This window comes from Hibiscus syriacus, unplaced genomic scaffold, assembly GCF_006381635.1.
Source record: "Hibiscus syriacus cultivar Baekdansim isolate YM2019G1 unplaced genomic scaffold, ASM638163v2 tig00004072_pilon, whole genome shotgun sequence".
In the NCBI taxonomy this organism is placed as follows: Eukaryota; Viridiplantae; Streptophyta; class Magnoliopsida; order Malvales; family Malvaceae; genus Hibiscus; species Hibiscus syriacus.
The window spans coordinates 341083-359646 of NW_024061998.1; the positions used below are offsets into that span (position 1 = coordinate 341083).

The 18564-nt window shown below is 37.2% G+C and overlaps 1 protein-coding gene, 1 long non-coding RNA gene and 2 pseudogenes across 5 annotated transcripts; all 4 read right to left on the reverse strand.

The window, feature by feature from the left end:
* Window positions 1–631: 631 nt before the first annotated feature.
* On the reverse strand, window positions 632–1819 carry LOC120189763 (annotated as a pseudogene).
* Window positions 1820–1893: 74 nt separating this feature from the next.
* Window positions 1894–4354, reverse strand: LOC120189083 (probable leucine-rich repeat receptor-like serine/threonine-protein kinase At3g14840). Of its 4 annotated transcripts, XR_005522475.1 has the most exons (10): window positions 4088–4307; window positions 3876–3947; window positions 3604–3672; window positions 3324–3395; window positions 3161–3232; window positions 2988–3055; window positions 2484–2555; window positions 2334–2405; window positions 2151–2222; window positions 1905–2058 (listed from the first exon to the last, which is right to left on the reverse strand). XR_005522475.1 is itself a non-coding variant. In XM_039192420.1 (9 exons), the coding sequence occupies exons 1-8, from the start codon at window positions 4150–4152 to the stop codon at window positions 2172–2174; spliced, it is 597 nt and encodes a 198-aa protein (XP_039048351.1). In that variant the 5' UTR covers window positions 4153–4309; the 3' UTR covers window positions 1897–2058; window positions 2151–2171. The 4 variants fall into 4 exon arrangements, 3 of the variants coding, with proteins under 3 accessions (XP_039048358.1, XP_039048365.1, XP_039048351.1); XM_039192420.1 differs by lacking the exon at window positions 2334–2405 and having other exon boundaries at window positions 1897–2058; window positions 2151–2278; window positions 4088–4309; XM_039192427.1 differs by lacking the exons at window positions 2334–2405; window positions 3604–3672 and having other exon boundaries at window positions 1894–2058; window positions 2151–2278; window positions 4088–4354.
* Window positions 4355–5845: 1491 nt separating this feature from the next.
* Window positions 5846–16444, reverse strand: LOC120189772 (annotated as a pseudogene).
* A 231-nt stretch (window positions 16445–16675) lies between these two features.
* On the reverse strand, window positions 16676–18331 carry LOC120189118. Its single transcript, XR_005522476.1, has 3 exons — window positions 18082–18331; window positions 17126–17297; window positions 16676–16747 (listed from the first exon to the last, which is right to left on the reverse strand). It is a non-coding gene; the product is annotated as an uncharacterized LOC120189118 (long non-coding RNA).
* Window positions 18332–18564: the final 233 nt, after the last annotated feature.

The following is an 18564-nucleotide window of genomic DNA, read 5'->3' on the forward strand; positions in this document are numbered from 1 at the left end:
TTAGAACTACATTTCCAGCAGCTCTCATTAACGTGAAACCAGCAAGTCTTTTGGCTTGCATTTGGCTAGCAAGATTACCGATTTTGGTAAAGTTCTTGCACCAACCCACCAGACAGTTACTCAGCACGTGAAGTTTGTCATCGTCCACAACACCCTCAACTTCACAGTGTTTAATCCTCGAAACAACTTTCATCCCAGACTTACGTTGAACAACTGTCGAGGACTTTCTCCAATAAGACTGTCGAGGATTATATTTGGCCAAAGAGACACTAATTTTGCTGCCGTAAATATGAGAACCATTCATTTTTTATATCGATTTCCTTGCTTCTTCAATTGTTACGAAGCGAATGAACCCAAAATAAACCCCTATGGAATTTCTTTTGTTAGGAATGAAGGCATCAACTACATGACCGTGATTACAGAATAAAGATCCAAGTCTCTTCCAATGGATCTTCTCTGGTAAGTTTTCAATTAATAACGTGAAGCATCCACTTCTGTACCCATTCCTAACATTTGTATGACCTTTCTTCCGCCAATTATTAAAATTGATTCTCCTAATTTTTACTTTTTCACCAGACTTGTTACCAGAACACCCCTTTGTGGTTCTAACGTGGACAACATCTTCGGCAAGTTAAGATGTTGATACCTCTACTAAAGATAGATTTTCATTCCCATAATTCCTTGGTTGAGAAGGAGGAATACATTCAGGCCTAGATTTATTAACCACCTTTTTGCTGCCAATAAAAGTCTCCTTATTCCCTGACGGAAAGTCCATTCGGGATCTCCTTATAAACCTGTCGCGGATGAAACGATCACGGCTCCCATATCTATCATCCCTTCTGTCAAAACGGCCCCTATCACCAAAGCGTCTGTCATCATAACGGTCATCTATGTACCGATCACGATCTCTGAAATGATCACCACAGGCATCAATGGCAACGCCTCTGTATCTTGAACGTGAAGAGAACATGGCACCACTCCCACCTCGGCCACCACCATCTGGAGGACAATCACGGACCCAATGCCCGAATCGCCCACAATTGAAGCATTCATCATGCGCAACAGGACTGTCTCCACCTGCATAGCGATCCCTACGACTTGATGAGTAACTTCCTCTATAGCCATGATCAAGATCTTTACTTATCTTGGGTTGAGCCTTATTCACCGAGATTGTATGATCTCCCAAGTCTCACGTATACATCTCCCTGATAGCTTCATCCATGGACCGGCGATCTGAAAATGTAATAAATCCAAATCCATGAGATCGCCCTGTATCTCTGTGCACCATGATCTGAGATTCAATAATTTTTCCGAACTGACTAAATGCATGCTGAAGCTGTGTCTCGGTGACATCCCATGATAATCCTCCGACAAATATTCGGTTCTCTTCTTCCCTGCCATCTTTTACAAACAATTCTTCTTTCTTCTTTGAAAACCTCTCTCTCTTTTGGCTTCGTGGTAGGCTCCTGAAACTCTAAGCCAAGACTCGAGGACGTGTTTTTGCAGCCCCAAGAGCTTCAGTAAGTTCTAGACAAGTGCATCAACAAAACAAAACCGCAAGCTCTTGCCCACAAATAACCTTGTAGTTTCATCGGTCAACGGTTACCGTTGAAGCTTAGATCTCTGGAGAAAAACAAGCGTCAGCAGGTATTTCATCACTGCCAAGATAAAATCTGCAGATGATGGTTTACTCAACAAACTGATATCTATGAAATATGTAGATGAGTGCTGTAACAAAGGGTGTAGTTACTAGAAAGCACTAAACTAAATCATAATATACATATTTCTGTAGTTCTCTAATAGCAGCTAATGAGGACATTACTGCAATTATTGTAGAGAGCAAGTTAAATTTTTTATATATCCTCCAAGCTCTAAAGCTTTAAGTTCGATAATGCTTATTAAAACTCACAAGAATGAAAAATGATATTTCAATGTCTAAATATAGGCAGGTAACGAATGAAAATTGAAATCAATCAAAATAGTAATTACATGGTTTGCAATGGCATTTCCCATATATATGGTGGGATTGATCCAGATATATTGCAGCTCCTCAACATCCTGCAATTAAAATCTCCTTATTTGAGCACAATTTACCGACAGTGGAGATCAATATGACCATGAAGAATTTCCCAAAAGAAGGAATTACTTACAATCTGCTTAAGTTTTTCATGTTATGTAGGTTTGGAAATCTTGAACCCTCTCCATGTAAATCGCTGATTCTTCTGAAGAAGATTGCAACATAAAGAATTTGTTATATGAACTTTGAAAGAACATGACACTGCTGCAAATATTATGTCCAAAAGTACTAGAAGGTATCAAAATGAAAAACTCACATTTCAACTAAGCTATTCAACAGACTTAAGTTGGAAGGAATCGGCCCTTCAAACCCACTGGCTTGAATCTCTCTGTCAGTGTAACAACTAAAATTGGAAATTTCTCAATGAAAGACTCTCAACATGTAATAGAAACAGAATGAAGCTTACAATATCTGGAGTTGCTTCCAACTTTGAAAAATGTTGGGTAACTTTCCAGTGAAGTTATTACTGCTAATCCGACTGAAAGAAAACCCGATATTTAAATTAATAGTACTTGGCAAATTATACATTCATAAGATTATAATCATGGATGATTCTAAAAACCACTTACAATTCCTTAATGTTAGGTATGGCTCATAAATATACTAGTAAAGAGGACAGGAGATGGAGCGGAGTGAGCGAAGCGAACATCAACTGTCATTACAAAGAAAGTCTTGTTGTGGGGTTACAAATTATGTGGGTTGGGGTGCGGGGGCGTAGCCCCGCGGTACGGTACAGGGTTGATTTTGTAATTATGTACCAGGGTTTTCTATTATAAATAGAGATGTAACCTAGACCTAAAATATCATTGAATAAAATTCTAGCGCCGCCTAGGCACCGAGGACGTAAACACATTGCCGAACCTCGTAAAATTCTCGTGTTCTTTCGTTTTATTTACACGTTTTCGTCAACACTTCATTCTGACCAAATTGGCAAGGGCCGGAGGCAACTCTCCTGTGAGATAGATAGGATTAAGAATGCTGCATTTACCAAATAAGAAGATTAGTCCATCCTTAACTCGGTCAACGCTTTCCTGGTTACACGAAATTAATCATTTATGAATATGTAACAAGTGAAAGACTGACAGAGTTTCCATGTTAACCAGTTTCCCCAGCTCGGGGGGAATAGTTCCAGAAAACAGGTTGTCTTCAAGACTCCTGAAACATAATACCATGAGAAACCTCAAAATTATATGCAAGAACAAGGGAAATAACAAAGAGAAAGATAAGTACGAAAGATAGACTATACAAAACTCTAAGAGTTGCAATGTTCCCCAAATAGCTTGGAACTGGCCAGGATAAGCGGTTCTGAGAAATAGACCTGAAATAAATTCATGCACATTCAGTTCAAAGTTCGGCAGCCAATTTCTATGGAGGCCACACCCATCCTTGTCCATTTTGTCCGAAAACTTCAGGGTTTTTTCCAACAAAAAAAGCTTTTGTGGGATAAAACCGTAAACCTTTCGAGTCAAAGCTGGTTTGGTTCTCTACACTTTCTAACCATAATCTACATTCAATGAGTATGTTACACGAATTCCAGTTTCATAGTAGCCCATTCACGAGGTATTGTACCAGAGAGAAAGTTCCTAAAGAGCACACTAAAAGGAACAAAAGGGAGTTTTACATTACATGAACCGAAAACCAAAATCTCATTCTAAAAAGCAAAGTATATCAATAGCAATAAAGCTGCCGCCGTGATACTCGCAACAGCACCCGTTATGTCCGCAATCACATTAAACGAACGCAACCCGACCACAACTGCAGTTTAAATCCGTGATTGTAACCTTGGTTACTCTCTTACATGTCTTTGAGGTAGGGTAGCTTCGCGAGTGAGCGTGGAAGAACACCACTTAAATCCTGCTCTGTGAGACGGCTGTTCATAAGAATATCAAAGCTTATTAGATACATTTCCAATTTCAGCTGGTCAAAATCTCCGAATATATAAAAGCAAAGCTACATTCGAGGAAAATGAAATAAGGTTTTTTTTTCGTAGTACGATCATTGAAGACATACATGGTATAAATATGGCATTGACCACCATTTAAGATGCAATTGCAGGTGACACTGCTGTTCTTCATCACCCTTGGCTGAGGAACGTTGGGTGGCAGTGGAGGCGTATACCAGCTCGACTTATTATTGCAAGGGTTCTCACTGAAATTCCAGTCTTCCTTTCCAAGTTCTGCTGCTATCGCATGAAGAGCTTGTACTGCATGGTGAAAAGGAAAACCCCATTATTTAGCAAACAAGCCTTGTTGCAATTAGAAAGGTGAAGCCTTAATTCAAAGCACCCCTTCATCTCTTCGAGGAGGGAAAGTTTGGGAATGAGCTTTCAAGATACAGCATACTAATTGATTCGTGTTACTAAAATACGGAGATATTGACGAATAAATAAGATACTACAATTTTTATAAAAAAAAATAGTTAAAGAATAGAGAAGATGAATTGGAATTAGGATTTAAATTACGATTGTAGATGCGTTTATTATTACGTTACTTTTATCTTGAATGTGGCAATAACACGTGTTGTTTGTGATAATTATAAGTATTATGGTTGTAAAATAACAGTTTCAGACGACACATTTATCATCGTATAGTGTTAGTTATTTTGATAATGAATAGTTGATTAAATCCCATTAGAACATAATTAATCAATGATATTCTTTTTGATTGACCTAACATGAGGTAAATACACTTTATTGTAACATAAAAATTCCTTTTTAACTTTTATATGGTTTTCGAGTTGTTATAGGCACATAATTCTAAAATGTTTGTGGATAAAAATTTTATAATAAATGAGATCCTTAGTTTTACTAAATTGGATAACGTTGAAAATTGCAGGGAGAAAGCGATATCCGGTGAAAGAGAAACAAGCACATTAACTGACTAAATGAGAAAGCTCCACTTGAGATTCAACTTTGTTCTTCGATGTCATGAAGACGACAAGTAGAAAGAAGCCGAAGATATAACTGGTTTGAAAGCTAGTGATTCTTCCCTTCTTCTTCTTCTTCTTCTTCTTCTTTCCCTGGTTTTAGATGCTCAACTTTCTTTGCTATATCCTTCTTATCTGAGTTTCAAGAACAATCATAGGTTCCATTATTGAGGGTGTGTATGTGGACAATGAGGCTCTAAAACGTAGCATTTTTTTATTTTTATTTTTTATGGTCAACTTGAGTCAAGTGGGAAAATAGTACTACAGACATAACGAAAGTTAATATCTACTTTAAGGCACTGTCCTGGTGGGGTACTGTCACAAATAATTGAATGCCTTTTCCCAGTCATTACCGTGTGCCTATATGATAATGCCATGAATATGACACTCACCATGGGGAAGAAGCTTTTGCAAGTGATCTGGTAGAGTTGTTAATGGCCGCCGGCAGCACATTTGGTGGAGGTGAAGGATAAAACACCTAACCTTTATTGATTTTTACAACAAGGTTTGTCGCTGAAATTCTAATCCTTTCCAAGATGTGCAGCAATCTCATGAACAGCATGTACTGCAGACCCAAGATACTGTATTTAATTTTAACCATTTATATATTATTTTATTTCTATATAAAATCCTACATCCATCCTCAGTGTATATCCATTCTCACATACAAAATTTCATTGATTTGATCATTATGGGGCCCCAGAAAAAATCTAACTTCAATTTTCAAATCAATGGAATCTTTTGCAGTAGGTTAAAAAAAAGGAATGCAGAAATGAATTTCCCTGAAATTTCTTCTTTTGACTCACAGCATGATTCCTTACATTTCTAGTGACTAGTTTCCAGGAAAGCCAACTACAATATTAATGTTCATTGATGGGGAAAAAGAAATTAAAATAAGAACATTACAAGGATCTAATTTGTCAACCGAAACACAAATTTATGTTAAACCAATCATATTCAAAACGTGATGCTAAAAATATGGGACTATTTACATTTCCAAGGGCTGCCGGACTGTTGCAGTCAACAGACCTGTAAATCCAGGTAGCTCTCGGTGAGAAAAGTAATTCAACTAACATGCAACTGGAAAGGAGTGGGTCCCTACTATGAATCAAATCTTGAATCTAGTTTGATTTCATTGGAGTTGTTGTTGGAAATAAAACACTCACACAAACAACTTTTATTGAAACTCAAACAACTTTTATTGAAACTCAAACAAATATTACAAAAGCACTCTCACTCAAAAACAAAAACTACAACTCTCTCTTATAAGACTTTGCTTCTTCACTCACTTAGAAACTCTTAATTTTTCTTGATGCTTAAACTAAAATGGGGAGGGATATTTATACTACTCAAGAACAATCCTACACCACACAAATAAAATAATTTAAACCATTAAAGTCTACAAATACCTAACTTTCGCATAACTAAATTGATGTAAGCAATGACATCTTCATTTAATTGATGTAAGCAATGACATCAACTTAGTTTGGGTTTGGGTTTAGGCTCCCATAATGGATCAAGTTTATGATCCAACACCCCCCCCCTTAAACTTGATCTTGTGATTCCTAGTAAGTTCATTAATCTTATGAAGTCTTCGCTCGTCAGTGGCTTGGTAAAAATATCGGCAACTTGATCTTGTGACTTCACGTATTCAACTTCCACATCGTTTTTTGCAACACACTCCCTTATATAGTGGTAGCGAATATCGATGTGCTTGCTTCGATCATGGAATACTGGATTCTTTGCTAAGGCAATGGCTGACTTGTTGTCGACAAAAACCTTGGTAGACTCTTCTTGTATCAAACATATCTCCTTCAATAGATTTCTAAGCCAAATTGCATGACAAACGCATGAGGTAGGAACAACATATTCCGCTTCACAAGTGGACAATTTGACAATCAGTTGTTTCTTTGACATCCATGTGAAAGCAGTATTCCCATGAAAAATACGAATCTAGTAGTGCTCCTTCGATTATCTATGTCTCCACCCCAATCACCGTCGCTATATCCAACAAGCTTGTAATGATTAGAAACTGAATAGAACAAGCCAAAGTCAATTGTATCTTTCAGATAGCGAAGAATTCTCTTTGCGGCTTTAAAATGGGTGGTTGTTGGAGATTCCATATAACGACTAATCAATCCAACTGCGTGAAGAATATCAGGCCTCGTGCAAGTTAGATAGCGTAGACTTCCCACCAAACTTTTGAAGAATGTTGGATCTATACTTTCGCCTTCTTCATGTTTGGACATCTTGATCCCGTATTCTGTCGGTGTGCTTATTGGCTTACAGTTCTCCATCTTGAACTTCTTCAGGATCTCCTTTGCATAGCTTTCCTGTGAAATGAAAATTCCATCCTTTTGTTGCTTAACTTCAATGCCAAAATAGTATGCCATGAGTCCCATGTCTGTCATCTCAAATTCCTTCATCATCACATCCTTGAATTCATTAAACAAGCTTGGGTCACTTCCGGTGAAGATCAAATCATCCACGTAGAGGCACACAATCAAAATATCTCCATCTTTGATCTTGATATATAGAGCGTGCTCGTAAGGACACTTGTTGAAGCCATTTTCTTGGAAGTACTTGTCGATTCGGCTATTTCATGCCCTTGGTGCTTGTTTTAGCCCGTAAAGAGCCTTCTTCAACTTCAACACCTTGTCTTCGTGCCCTTTGACTTCGTAGCCTGATGGTTGCTGAATGTAGACTTCCTCTTCAAGAACTCCATTTAGTAAGGCAAACTTTACAACCATTTGCTGTATCTTCCACTTGTTTTGAGCTGCCAAAGAAATGATTAGTCTGATAGTCTCCAATCGAGCAACAGGAGCAAATACCTCATCATAGTCAATTACAGCCTTTTGACTATAGCCTTTAGAAACTAGCCTCGCCTTGTGCCTTTCAATCTCTCCTTTAGCGTTTTGCTTTGTTTTGTACACCCATTTGACACCTATCGCCTTATGTCTCTTGGGAAATGAGGTAAGTTCCTATGTGTCATTCTTCTCGATGGCCTTGATTTCTTGTCCATCGCATCTCTCCATTTCTTTTCTTGTACCGCTTCTTGAAAGCTCACTGGTTCACAATCGGCAAACAAACAAAATAATGTAAGAATATCTTGTCATTCAGTTACCTCATAGAGATCTCTAAGGCTTCTTGTACGTTGCAAAACTCTTTCACTTTGACTTCCACTTGACGATGACGAAGGTGATGAGTCTCCTTGAGTGGTTGATGTTGGTAAAGTGGGTGGAGTTTCAAGCTCTTGTTGAGGTTCACCTAGTTGTTCCCTCATTGTCTACTCATCTTCTTCAAACTGAGGAAAGAAATTGAAGTCATCTACATGAGAGTTAAAATCCTATCCTCCTTCTTTGTTGAAGACCACATCTCGACTAATCACAAACTTCTTATTGTCTGGATTGTACAGCTTGTAGCCTTTCGAATTAGTATCATAGCCGATAAAGATAAAACTCTCGCTTTTATCATCAAGCTTCGTTCTTCTCTCGTCTGGTACGTGAACATGGGCTATACTTCCAAAGGTTCTCAAGTGGGAAATGCCAGGCTTTCTTCCACTCCATGCCTCTTGCGGTGTCTTTCCCCATACACTTCTTGTTGGAGATCGGTTTGACAAGTAGACTACACACGCTGCTGCTTCCGCCCAAAATTCATTGGGTAGTTTCTTGCTTTTGAGCATGCTTCGTGCCATGTCGAGGATTGTTCTGTTCTTTCTTTCTACTACACCATTTTGCTGGGGGATCTAGGAACTGTCATTGGTCGATGAATTCCATTTGCTTCACAAAACTCTTGAAACTCCCCGGAAGTAAATTCTCCTCCTCGGTCGGATCTCATGGCTTTGATCTTTCTACCACTTTCTCTCTCCACTGCTGCTTTGAACTTCTTGAAGACTTCGAAAACTTCTGACATTTGTTTCAAGAAATATACCCAGGTTTTTCTTGAAAAATCATCAATGAAGAGAAGAAAATAGTTACTGTTACCGAGAGAGCTTGGCTTGATCGGTCCACACACATCGGTATGGATGGGCTCAAGTGGCTTATTGGCTCTTGTCTCTGACTCTTTTGGAAAGCTTTTCCTGAATTGTTTCCCGACTAGACACCCTTCACAAAGCTGGTCAGGATGGTTGATGCGAGGTAGTCCCTTCACCATCTCCTTCTTAGATAATAGCTCTAGACCTTCAAAATTGAGATGCTAAAGCCATGATGCATCTTTGTAGCAAGCTTTCAGACACTTTGTAACATCATTTTGTATGTTAATCAAGAACATTCTATTCTTTGACATCGACACTTTAGCAATGGAGTTATTCTTATCATCTTTTATAGAAAGATTATAATTATTCATATGAATATCATAACCTTTCTCTACCAGTTGCCCTAAACTTAAGATGTTACTTTTCATATTGGACGCATAGTAGACATTTGAAATAAATTGATGTCTCCCATTTTTCAAACGGATAAGGATGTTACCTCTTCCTTTCACTGGTATTGTGGAATCATCTCCAAACGAAACATTTCCACTTACTGACTCGTCTAGCTCCACGAACATGTCTTTCCTTCCACACATGTGATTGCTTGCACCACTGTCAAGATACCAGGAATTTGCTTGGCCACCATCAATTTTCTTTCGTGCTAGAAGAAGAGTTTCTTTGCCATCTGTCTTTTCCTCCACATAGTTGACATTCTCCTCAATTTTGTTGTTGGGAGATCTACATTTCTGAAGCATAATGCACAAACTTCTGACAATTATAAAATCGAACTTGAGATTTGTCATACTTTGAGTTCGGATTGATTCTTCCACGGCCTCGTGTTGAGCTTTCTCCTTTCTCATAGTTGTTGTTGGAATTGTTGTTGTTGTAATTCTAGCCTCGTCCACGACTCGACTTCCACCTCGTCTATGGCCTCTGCCTTGGCCACGTTGGTTTCTATCATTGCATTGACTTTCATGCATATCCTTGAGTTGCAGCTTGAGGAGTTGCTCAGTAAACCCATGCTTCTTCTTATGCTTCTCTTTGTATGCTTGCAATGATCCTTGGAGTTGCTCGATCGTCATTTCTTTCAAGTCTTTAATTTATTCAATCGTCACGACTATGTGCTCAAATTTAGGATCCAACGAACGGAGTATCTTCTCTATTATCCTCACATCTTCCAACTTTTCACCATTTCTTTTTAATTGATTAGAAATAGCTACTACTCTTGAGAAATAATTTAAAATAGACTCGGATGATTTCATGTGTAAGGATTCAAATTTACCTCTTAATGTTTGGAGACGACCTTCTTCACTTGCTCGGATCCTTTATAAGAGGTTTGCAGCTTCTCCCACGCTTCCTTGCTAGAGCTTGCACTCGAAATCTTTTCAAAACCATCATCATCTAATGCTTGATAGATGAGGTAGAGAGCTTTCTTGTCTCTCTTTCTTGAATCCTTCAAAGTTGTCTTTTGATCTGGTGTAAGAGTAGCAAAAGCATCATCATCCGTAGGGTAGTTATAGCATTTCTCTATGATATCTCACACATCTTGTGATCCAAGAAGTGCCTTCATTTTGATACTCCAATTGTCGTAGTTGTTGTTGTTGAGTGTCGGAACTTGGAATGGTGCTATACTATTTGTCATATCTCTCAATATAATGAGAATTTGCAAAATCCAATTGCACGGATGAATCCGGAACGCCGAAAAACCTTGGAAGGGACTTGGACAACTCGGTCAAGGGCTCCAACTCGGTGAGTCAACTCGATTTTCTGGCAGCAGTCTTCCGGTGATGCGTGGTGGTGCGTCAGAACTCAGATTGAGAAAATTTTGGCGGCGGCGGATTTTTCTCGTCGAGACCTTCAATCTTTCTAACTATCTCTGATACCACTTTGTTGGAAATAAAACACTCACACAGACAACTTTTATTGAAACTCAAACAAATATTACAAGAGCACTCTCACTCAAAAACAAAAACTACAACTTACTCTTATAAGACTTTGCTTCTTCACTCACTTAGAAGCTTTTAATTTTTCTTGATGCTTAAACTAAAATGGGGAGGTGTATTTATACTACTCAAGAATAATCTTACACCACACAAATAAAATAATTTAAACCATTAAAGTCTACAAATACCTAACTCTCACCTAACTAAATTGATGTAAGCAATGACATCTTCATCTAATTGATGTAAGCAATGACATCAATTTAGTTTGGGTTTGGGTTTAGGCTCCCATGATGGATAAAGTTAATTTAGTTTGGGTTTGAGTTTAGACTCTCATGATGGATCAAGTTTATGATCTAACAGTTGTAGGATGTAGATGAAGAGTAGAAGGAATGAACAGTAATTGAATTTTGGGTTTGGCTTGCACTCGAACTTTGATCTTCCTTGTGTCGGCAAAGATCTCCCATGGCCTTGAACCTTAAATCTTCAGTATAGCTGCCTGGTTCAGGTATCGAATCGGGAACACTTGTTTGCCCTTCAAGCATGATTACCACCTTGGACATCGTAGGCCGAAGTGATACAGATGCATTTGTACACAACAGAGCTACTTTCACCATGAGTCCGACTTCTTCGTTTTTTACGTTGGATCTTAACCTCTCATCAAGAAGAGCTGTCAAGTTTCCCGATTTCCACAAATGGCATGCCTACAATACAGATTCATATATAGATATATATAGTCATATTTCGATATAGAGAAATCTGCAAACTAGTACAGAAAGTGGTCCGATAAAGAAGAAAGACGACAAGTACCCAATTAAGAGACAGACAAACTCTTCACTTGGCATAAGTTATTTGTATTCTTCCCACTAACGAGTTCCATTGTTAGAACTCCGAAACTGTAAACATCTGCTTTATGTGTCAGGTGGCCCCATAATGCATATTCTGGTGCCATATATCCTCTGCGCATTAAAATGGTGATGTGTTAAGCAAAGCATGCTCTTTATGTATGTGCGAAAGTAGAGATAAAATATTGAAGTTCGTTGGTTATTAAAAAGGTAAGGAACTCATATGGTTCCAGCAACTCGGGTGGTGACATGGGTCTTCTCCTCTTCATCGAGCCTAGCCAATCCAAAGTCGGATATTTTAGGGTTTGTCACCATCGAGAAGCACGTTAGTAGCTTTAATTTCTTTGTGAATAATGTTGAGTCTTGATTCTTCATGCAGAAAAGCCAGACCTTTAGCTATACCGATACATATCTCAAGGCTTGTAAGCTAGTCTAGTTCAAGCTGATTGCATTCTGAACCTGCTTATTACGTCAAGGAAGCATGTTAAATTTTATCCATGAGAAACATGACAATTGACATCAGTTGATCATGACTTGATCTTTTAACATTACAAAGAATGAAACAAGAAAGGATGAGTGCATGATGCAAGACTCGCCGAACAATGCACGAGCGAGGCTATTGTTTTCCATGTACTCATACACTAGAAGCAATTGATCCCCTTCAACACAAAATCCGTGGAGCTCGACAAGATTTGGGTGTTGTAAACAAGATATCATCCCAATCTCGTTCAGAAATTCACGATTCCCTTGCCGTGAGTTAGAGGAGAGCTGCTTTACTGCAATCTTGGTACCGTCAGGTAACTGACCCTGAACCCCCAAACTTTATTAGGTTCTCAGATATTGAGTAAAATAAGAAATATTAATAACAGGATCTTCATATAGCATTAAGCGAGGCACCTTGTAAACAGGATCGAAACCACCTTCTCCGATCTTGTAAGCAGGATCGAAGTCACGGTAGCAACTTTAATCTGTTTCAAAGTGAGAGTACCTGCTGGCATGTCTTCTTTGGTACCTGTCCAAAAAAGAGCCAAATATGTATGTGCTTGTTTCATGATTCCTTAAACTAGAAAAATAAATCATGTCCCGAACTCCAAGTACTGTAACTAAAATGAGCATCGACTACAAGCGATCATTCAATCATATTAAATTTTAATAAATATTTCATATTAATTTTTTTATTTAATTTGATATGGTAGTTTAAGAAAAAATTAAATCAGATTTTACTCTTATATTTGTTGTATTCTTTTATACTAGTAATTATAGAAAAGAGACATACGATTTGATTTACAAGTAACACATCACCAACCGAATTAGAGGATGTACGTCCTTTCCGCCAATATTTCCCAAGCAAGTGGCCTTTCCACCATAGAAGTCCCACTACGAGGAGGCCAAGGCATGATCCTAGAACCCCAAAGCCAGCGATATACACGGATATATTGCGTCTTCTATTCAAGCAAGGTTTAGAATCTGTCCAACGCAACAATGTTCATCAATAAGAAAGAATAAAAAAGGCCTAGCAGAGATCTTTTAAAGAGAATTTGTGTTCATTTATATGTTTTCCAGGGAATGGAGGACTAGCAGATAGCATACCAGAAACTACAGAAATAGCATTTACAAGTGGCCCATACACACTTCTTTCAGGAATCCTCGTTGTTCCTTTTCCGGCCCAGCAGAACCGAATCTCCAGGAAATTATTCGTCACACTTACATTTGGAACTTGTTTAAACAAAGGTTTTAGCGCTCCCATCACCTCTGATTCAATGTTGAAGTCTTTCCACGCTAACTTTTCCTGTGACAATGGAGATTAATGTACCCAACTTAAGAGAAAAAAGAATGTAATCTTCAAAAGCATGCTTAACTAAACACCTGAACATAGACATCAAATATGCGCCTACCGAGGCTGTTATAAGTTTCATCACTACTGAACTGTATCTCTGCAAAATTGAAAGTTATGGTGTAATTTCCATTCACTAAACAATAATGGAAATAAGTGAGCATTATCGGAGCTCTCTCCTTCATACAATACATTTGCTTTATTTTCCTTGATCCGTATGTCCTTTCCACCGCAGTTAACATGTAAACAATTTGAATCTGCTCAGAAGAGAATAATTAGTGTTAAAGAAATAAGCTAAGTGATATACATTTTTTGTAAATCTATATTTTTAAAATGAGATTAGAAAAGCGGAGAGGGATAAAACTAATCATTTTAGCACTGATTCGCTTCATATGAAAGAAATCTAGGTAAAATGCTAAAATGCAAGTGGTCAATCCAATGAAGGAAAAGGTTGAGCGGACTAAAAGTACTGGCAGTTCACATATTCCGACTCATGAAGGAGACAACTTACATCGAGGACAAGTGAAAGACTTCTTGCATGGAAGAGAACCCATCCTGTTACAGAAATTTAGAACTGAAAATCGTTAGTACAATGTTTGTGCAGTAAAACACACAATGCTCTTCTTCCATACGAAGCCACCAAACACCTGAAGGAAAAACTAAGAAAAACGGAAAGATAACTCTTACATGTTGTTCCTTGATGAAGAACTATGAAACAAGTTCAAGTTCAGATTCCTAAGGAAAAATAAAGATGATGAAATATTTGTTAGCTCCACATCATATCAAAGATGAAAGTACGAAGGCAAGACTAAAACAAAGGTAGTCTGAGTCTGACATGTTATCTTGACAAACAGGTTCCCAGGGCCTTGCTGTTGAAGTCATTGTATGAAAGATCACTGCATCCAAGTATCGAGAATCAGTATAAATTTCCGAAGCGAAGATGAGAATGAACTTAAATAGCACTATTTGATTATTCAGAGATTCTTCTTTCTATCCTTTTTCTATTTTGGTTGTTAAAAGCAATTCCCTTAGACAAGGGAATAAATGGAAATGTGATGATAAGTAGTGTCACAGGCAGAAACATACATGCTAGTTCCTTGCTTCAGTATAGAATCCGGCACATCTCCAATTAGAAAGTTGCCACTTAAAAAGCTAATAAAAACCCGCTCCAGATGGTCAGTATGTCGTATCAATCAGGATAACAGATAAGAATCAACTTTAAATTAAAATTCAGATTTCATGTATCAATGCCAGTTTTTAAGTGACTCGAAACTGGACAACTTTAACATTAAATCTCAGATAAGATTGCTCATAACCCTAAAACCATGGATGTAAGTTTCTATTTGTACGCATACACCTATATTTTCTAGCTTCTACAATAAATAAATTCCAAACGCTTATTCAGAATCTTAGAACAATCTCTTTCAGCAATGAAATCCAAAAGAAAGCTAAAACCTGGCACAATAAAACCTGGCACAAATGCAAATTTATACTTACACAAATCTTAGACGATCTGCACTGCTCGGGATTTCCCCAACTAAATTGTTGAACTAAGATCCCTGTTACAATAGTGAGATAAATTAACCAAAATAATCGAATATAATTTTAAAACTAGCAGTTTCCATCAATAAGGTAGAAACTTGCTATTTGAATAAAAAAAAATATGAGTTCATAGAAGCCAATAACTTGGTGATAGAAAATCTACTCAAGAAGGTTCTTGAGGCAGATTTTAACTAAATAAATAATAGAGAACTGTACTCCAGAATATTAAGTCCAAGAAAAGTAATGGGAAGTAAGTCATGAACTTTTCTTTCACATGCATACTTAAAGCAATCTTCCTCAGTTAAAAATTGAAGCAATCTAGTCAACAATTAAGACCAAAAAACAGAGAAACCAGACATGTTATCAATTCTAGAACTGCCTGGTATTTTGCGTTCTCAAGATATTTTAGACCACGCCCCTTCTAGTTTAATATATATGTACCATTATTACTAACATTCCAAATTTGTCTCCCAAGTGCTTGCTTATTACTTTCTAAGCAACCTTTGGCATAGGGATATATTCCTTGATTATAAGCCTAATGCTCCCCAAATTTCTACTTAAGCATAAAGACCATGACTTTATCAGTTCTGAATTTTTATTTGAACTGACAAACTTACAGTTTGTTGAGTAGTTCCCAGTTCTGAATGAAACTAGGTATCCTTCCACTGAAATTGTTATCATATATCCTACTGCAGTAAACAAAATGCTGCTGGTCCTATGAGCATGTCCAGATAGATGGGTTTAAAATACAGGCAAAATTGAAGAAACTTACAAGTCAGTTAGATTTCTTAGTAAACTAAGCGTCACTGGCAAATTCCCGGTTAACTGATTGGAGGAGAGCATCCTGAAATTACAATGAGCATGAAAACAAATCATTTAATCGAGGGCAAACATGAAATTCAAAGAATAGTAAAATAGAAAACAAAGAAGAAGAAGAAGGTACTGAGTTTTCCCTTACAATGTTTCCAAGTTCACTAAATCCCCAAGTTCAGGCGGTACAGGGCCCGAAAATTGGTTTGCTTCGAGATTCCTGATAAAAAAAAGCATCAAACATCCCTAATAAATTCCCTATCAAGTGAAAAAAGGAATATGAAAAAACCTATAATCTTCTAGCACCTACAACGTCCAATAAAACGCAGACTTTGCTGTTTCGGTTTTGAATGTAACTTCTTTCTAGGAAGTTAATCATTATAGCACCCTGAAAACATTAACTAAAAACTACAATTAACCAAGGTTCAGAACATACAAATATGTGAGAGTGGTAAATTTTCCCAGGTACTTCGGAAGTTCCCCTGACAAGCGAAAAAACATTCAGGTTGATATATTGTGGGAGAACAAAACTATGTTAGGAGTTCTAAAAACTTACATAGAAGTCAAATTCATTGAAGTGAGTTCACTTGGAATGGTCCCTTCAAGGTAGTTGTACACAAAATCACGGCGACAAAAAGTAAGATAACATGAAGCAGTTAAACACCGTTGGTCAAGATTACAATTAGTATGTACAGTATAAACATCATAGTAAATCATTTCAAGAGCTCTTACATTTCTCGAGGGTAAGGAAGCTTAACCAGTTGAGGAGGAAGTATTCCAAGAAGGTTATAGCCCTTCAGCACTCTAAAATACATAAGACAAAGCCATAGTAGTATAACAACAAACGAAAAGAAACAGACACTATAATTGATCCTAATAGCCCCTCTAAGGAAACCATGAAATGCATAAACAACTGAAATAGCTTTTCCATGGTCATTGCATTAAGGGGCACGCAGATAGTATATGGAAATAACGCCTCAAAACAAGAACCGATGCAAATATAAGCTACTTAGATTGCAAAAGCCATAACTACCCTCAAATGCTGTCCTTGACAAACCCCCTTGGGTTCACTTTGGTTAGAAATAACCATGCATAAACATATTGGACATATAGAAAAAATCACACTTGAACAGATTAAAGAATTAAAGTAAATTATCAAGTAACAAGATGAAGGAATAATACATCCTTACGACGTGACAAACAGTGCCATCAGCCTCACATTCACAAGAGATCTCATGCTTGGAATTCTTTGGTGGCACGAGCGTTACCCCAACCCTTTCAATTTCACAGGAATCACCATTAAATTTTCAGTATATGGAGCCCATTGCAGTAGCAATCTCTTGCAAAGCATCAACTAGAAGACATCCATAGTTCCGTAAGCATCACAGCAATATATATGAACACAAAAATGAACATAATCATAGCTAGCTCTATTCGTTAACATATTGATAAATTCAACTTCCACACCAGTCTTGCATAGAAAGCGTAAAAGAGAAAATCAATGCAGTTTAAAATTTCTTTTCAGATTTAGAAGTTGACTTTGAGTGAAACTGCAACCCAATTTTGAAACATTTTTTCGGATCAAAGCAAGTTTGGATAAAAGAAAAATAACAATAGGGCTATATTTGATATATTTGATGCAATAGCTGTGTAAAGATTTACACCAAGTATATATCCATATTAGTCTTAATTAGACCAGCATTTGAATCTGTAAGTATATAAATAAGATGAGAAGGGCTGGAAAATATTACGATAAATTGCTTAAACCAACACATTTCAAACACTTGTCTACTATCATTTGACTTCATGCCAAAGATCAACTATTGATGAACTTTCCAATAATTGAAGTTTCATTGTCATTATGAACAGGAAAGATGGGTATTTAAGCAACAAAACAATAGTTAGTACCATTTCAGACATTTTTTAATCAATCCAAGAAATCTAAAGCAGCAAAATCCTATAAGATTCCAGTTTATAGATAAGTTCCTGCAATGGGTTTAAAATTCATTCGACTTTCCCTTCACCTGTCCCACGAACTAAAAATTTATACTAAAAAAGAACACCCATTTTCCCCCACAATCTCTTCAACCAAATAAAACTACCACAAATATAAAATCAGATCTTGAACTTTGACTCACCTTCTTCTTTGGCCACCTTAGACCCAGCAAATCTAAGCAAACTAAAGCAACTCATTGCAATGATCCAGACGACAAAGATTTTCTTGGTAACCATGACGACTACGAGAATCAGCTCTACTCGATCCAGCCTCGAAAGAATAGAAAAAAATGTTTATGATTATAATCATGCAAGTAAAGTTATTGAGTTTACAAATCCAAAAATCAGAGTAAAAGGAAATTGAAATGCTGGGAGTTATAGGAAGTAACAATGTAAGTACAAAAAAGGAAGTATTGTCCCCCCTTATTTTTGGCATATACCGGACTGTTTATACATTAGAAAGGAAACTTTGTACGGAAATATTGGCAATTTTAGCAGAGTGGGAATGCTTATGTCTATTTTAATCAATTTATATTGAATATCTTGCTGCAGTAAATTCACATTTTTTATTTCCATAAGAAAGGATTTGGTATTTAAGGTACAGCAGTAGCATCCATGGATGAGAC

Bases quoted from the DNA above. Each gene is read 5' to 3' on its own strand.
- LOC120189083 (XM_039192420.1), bottom strand. From the start codon at position 4,152: ATGAAGAACAGCAGTGTCACCTGCAATTGCATCTTAAATGGTGGTCAA. The intron at 3,673-3,875 runs GTAAGAGAGTAA...TGTTCCTTTTAG, and splicing joins CTACCCTACCTCAAAGACAT to TGTGCTCTTTAGGAACTTTC. The intron at 2,279-2,483 runs GTAAGCTTCATT...TATTTGCAGCAG, and splicing joins TGGAAGCAACTCCAGATATT to TGTCATGTTCTTTCAAAGTT.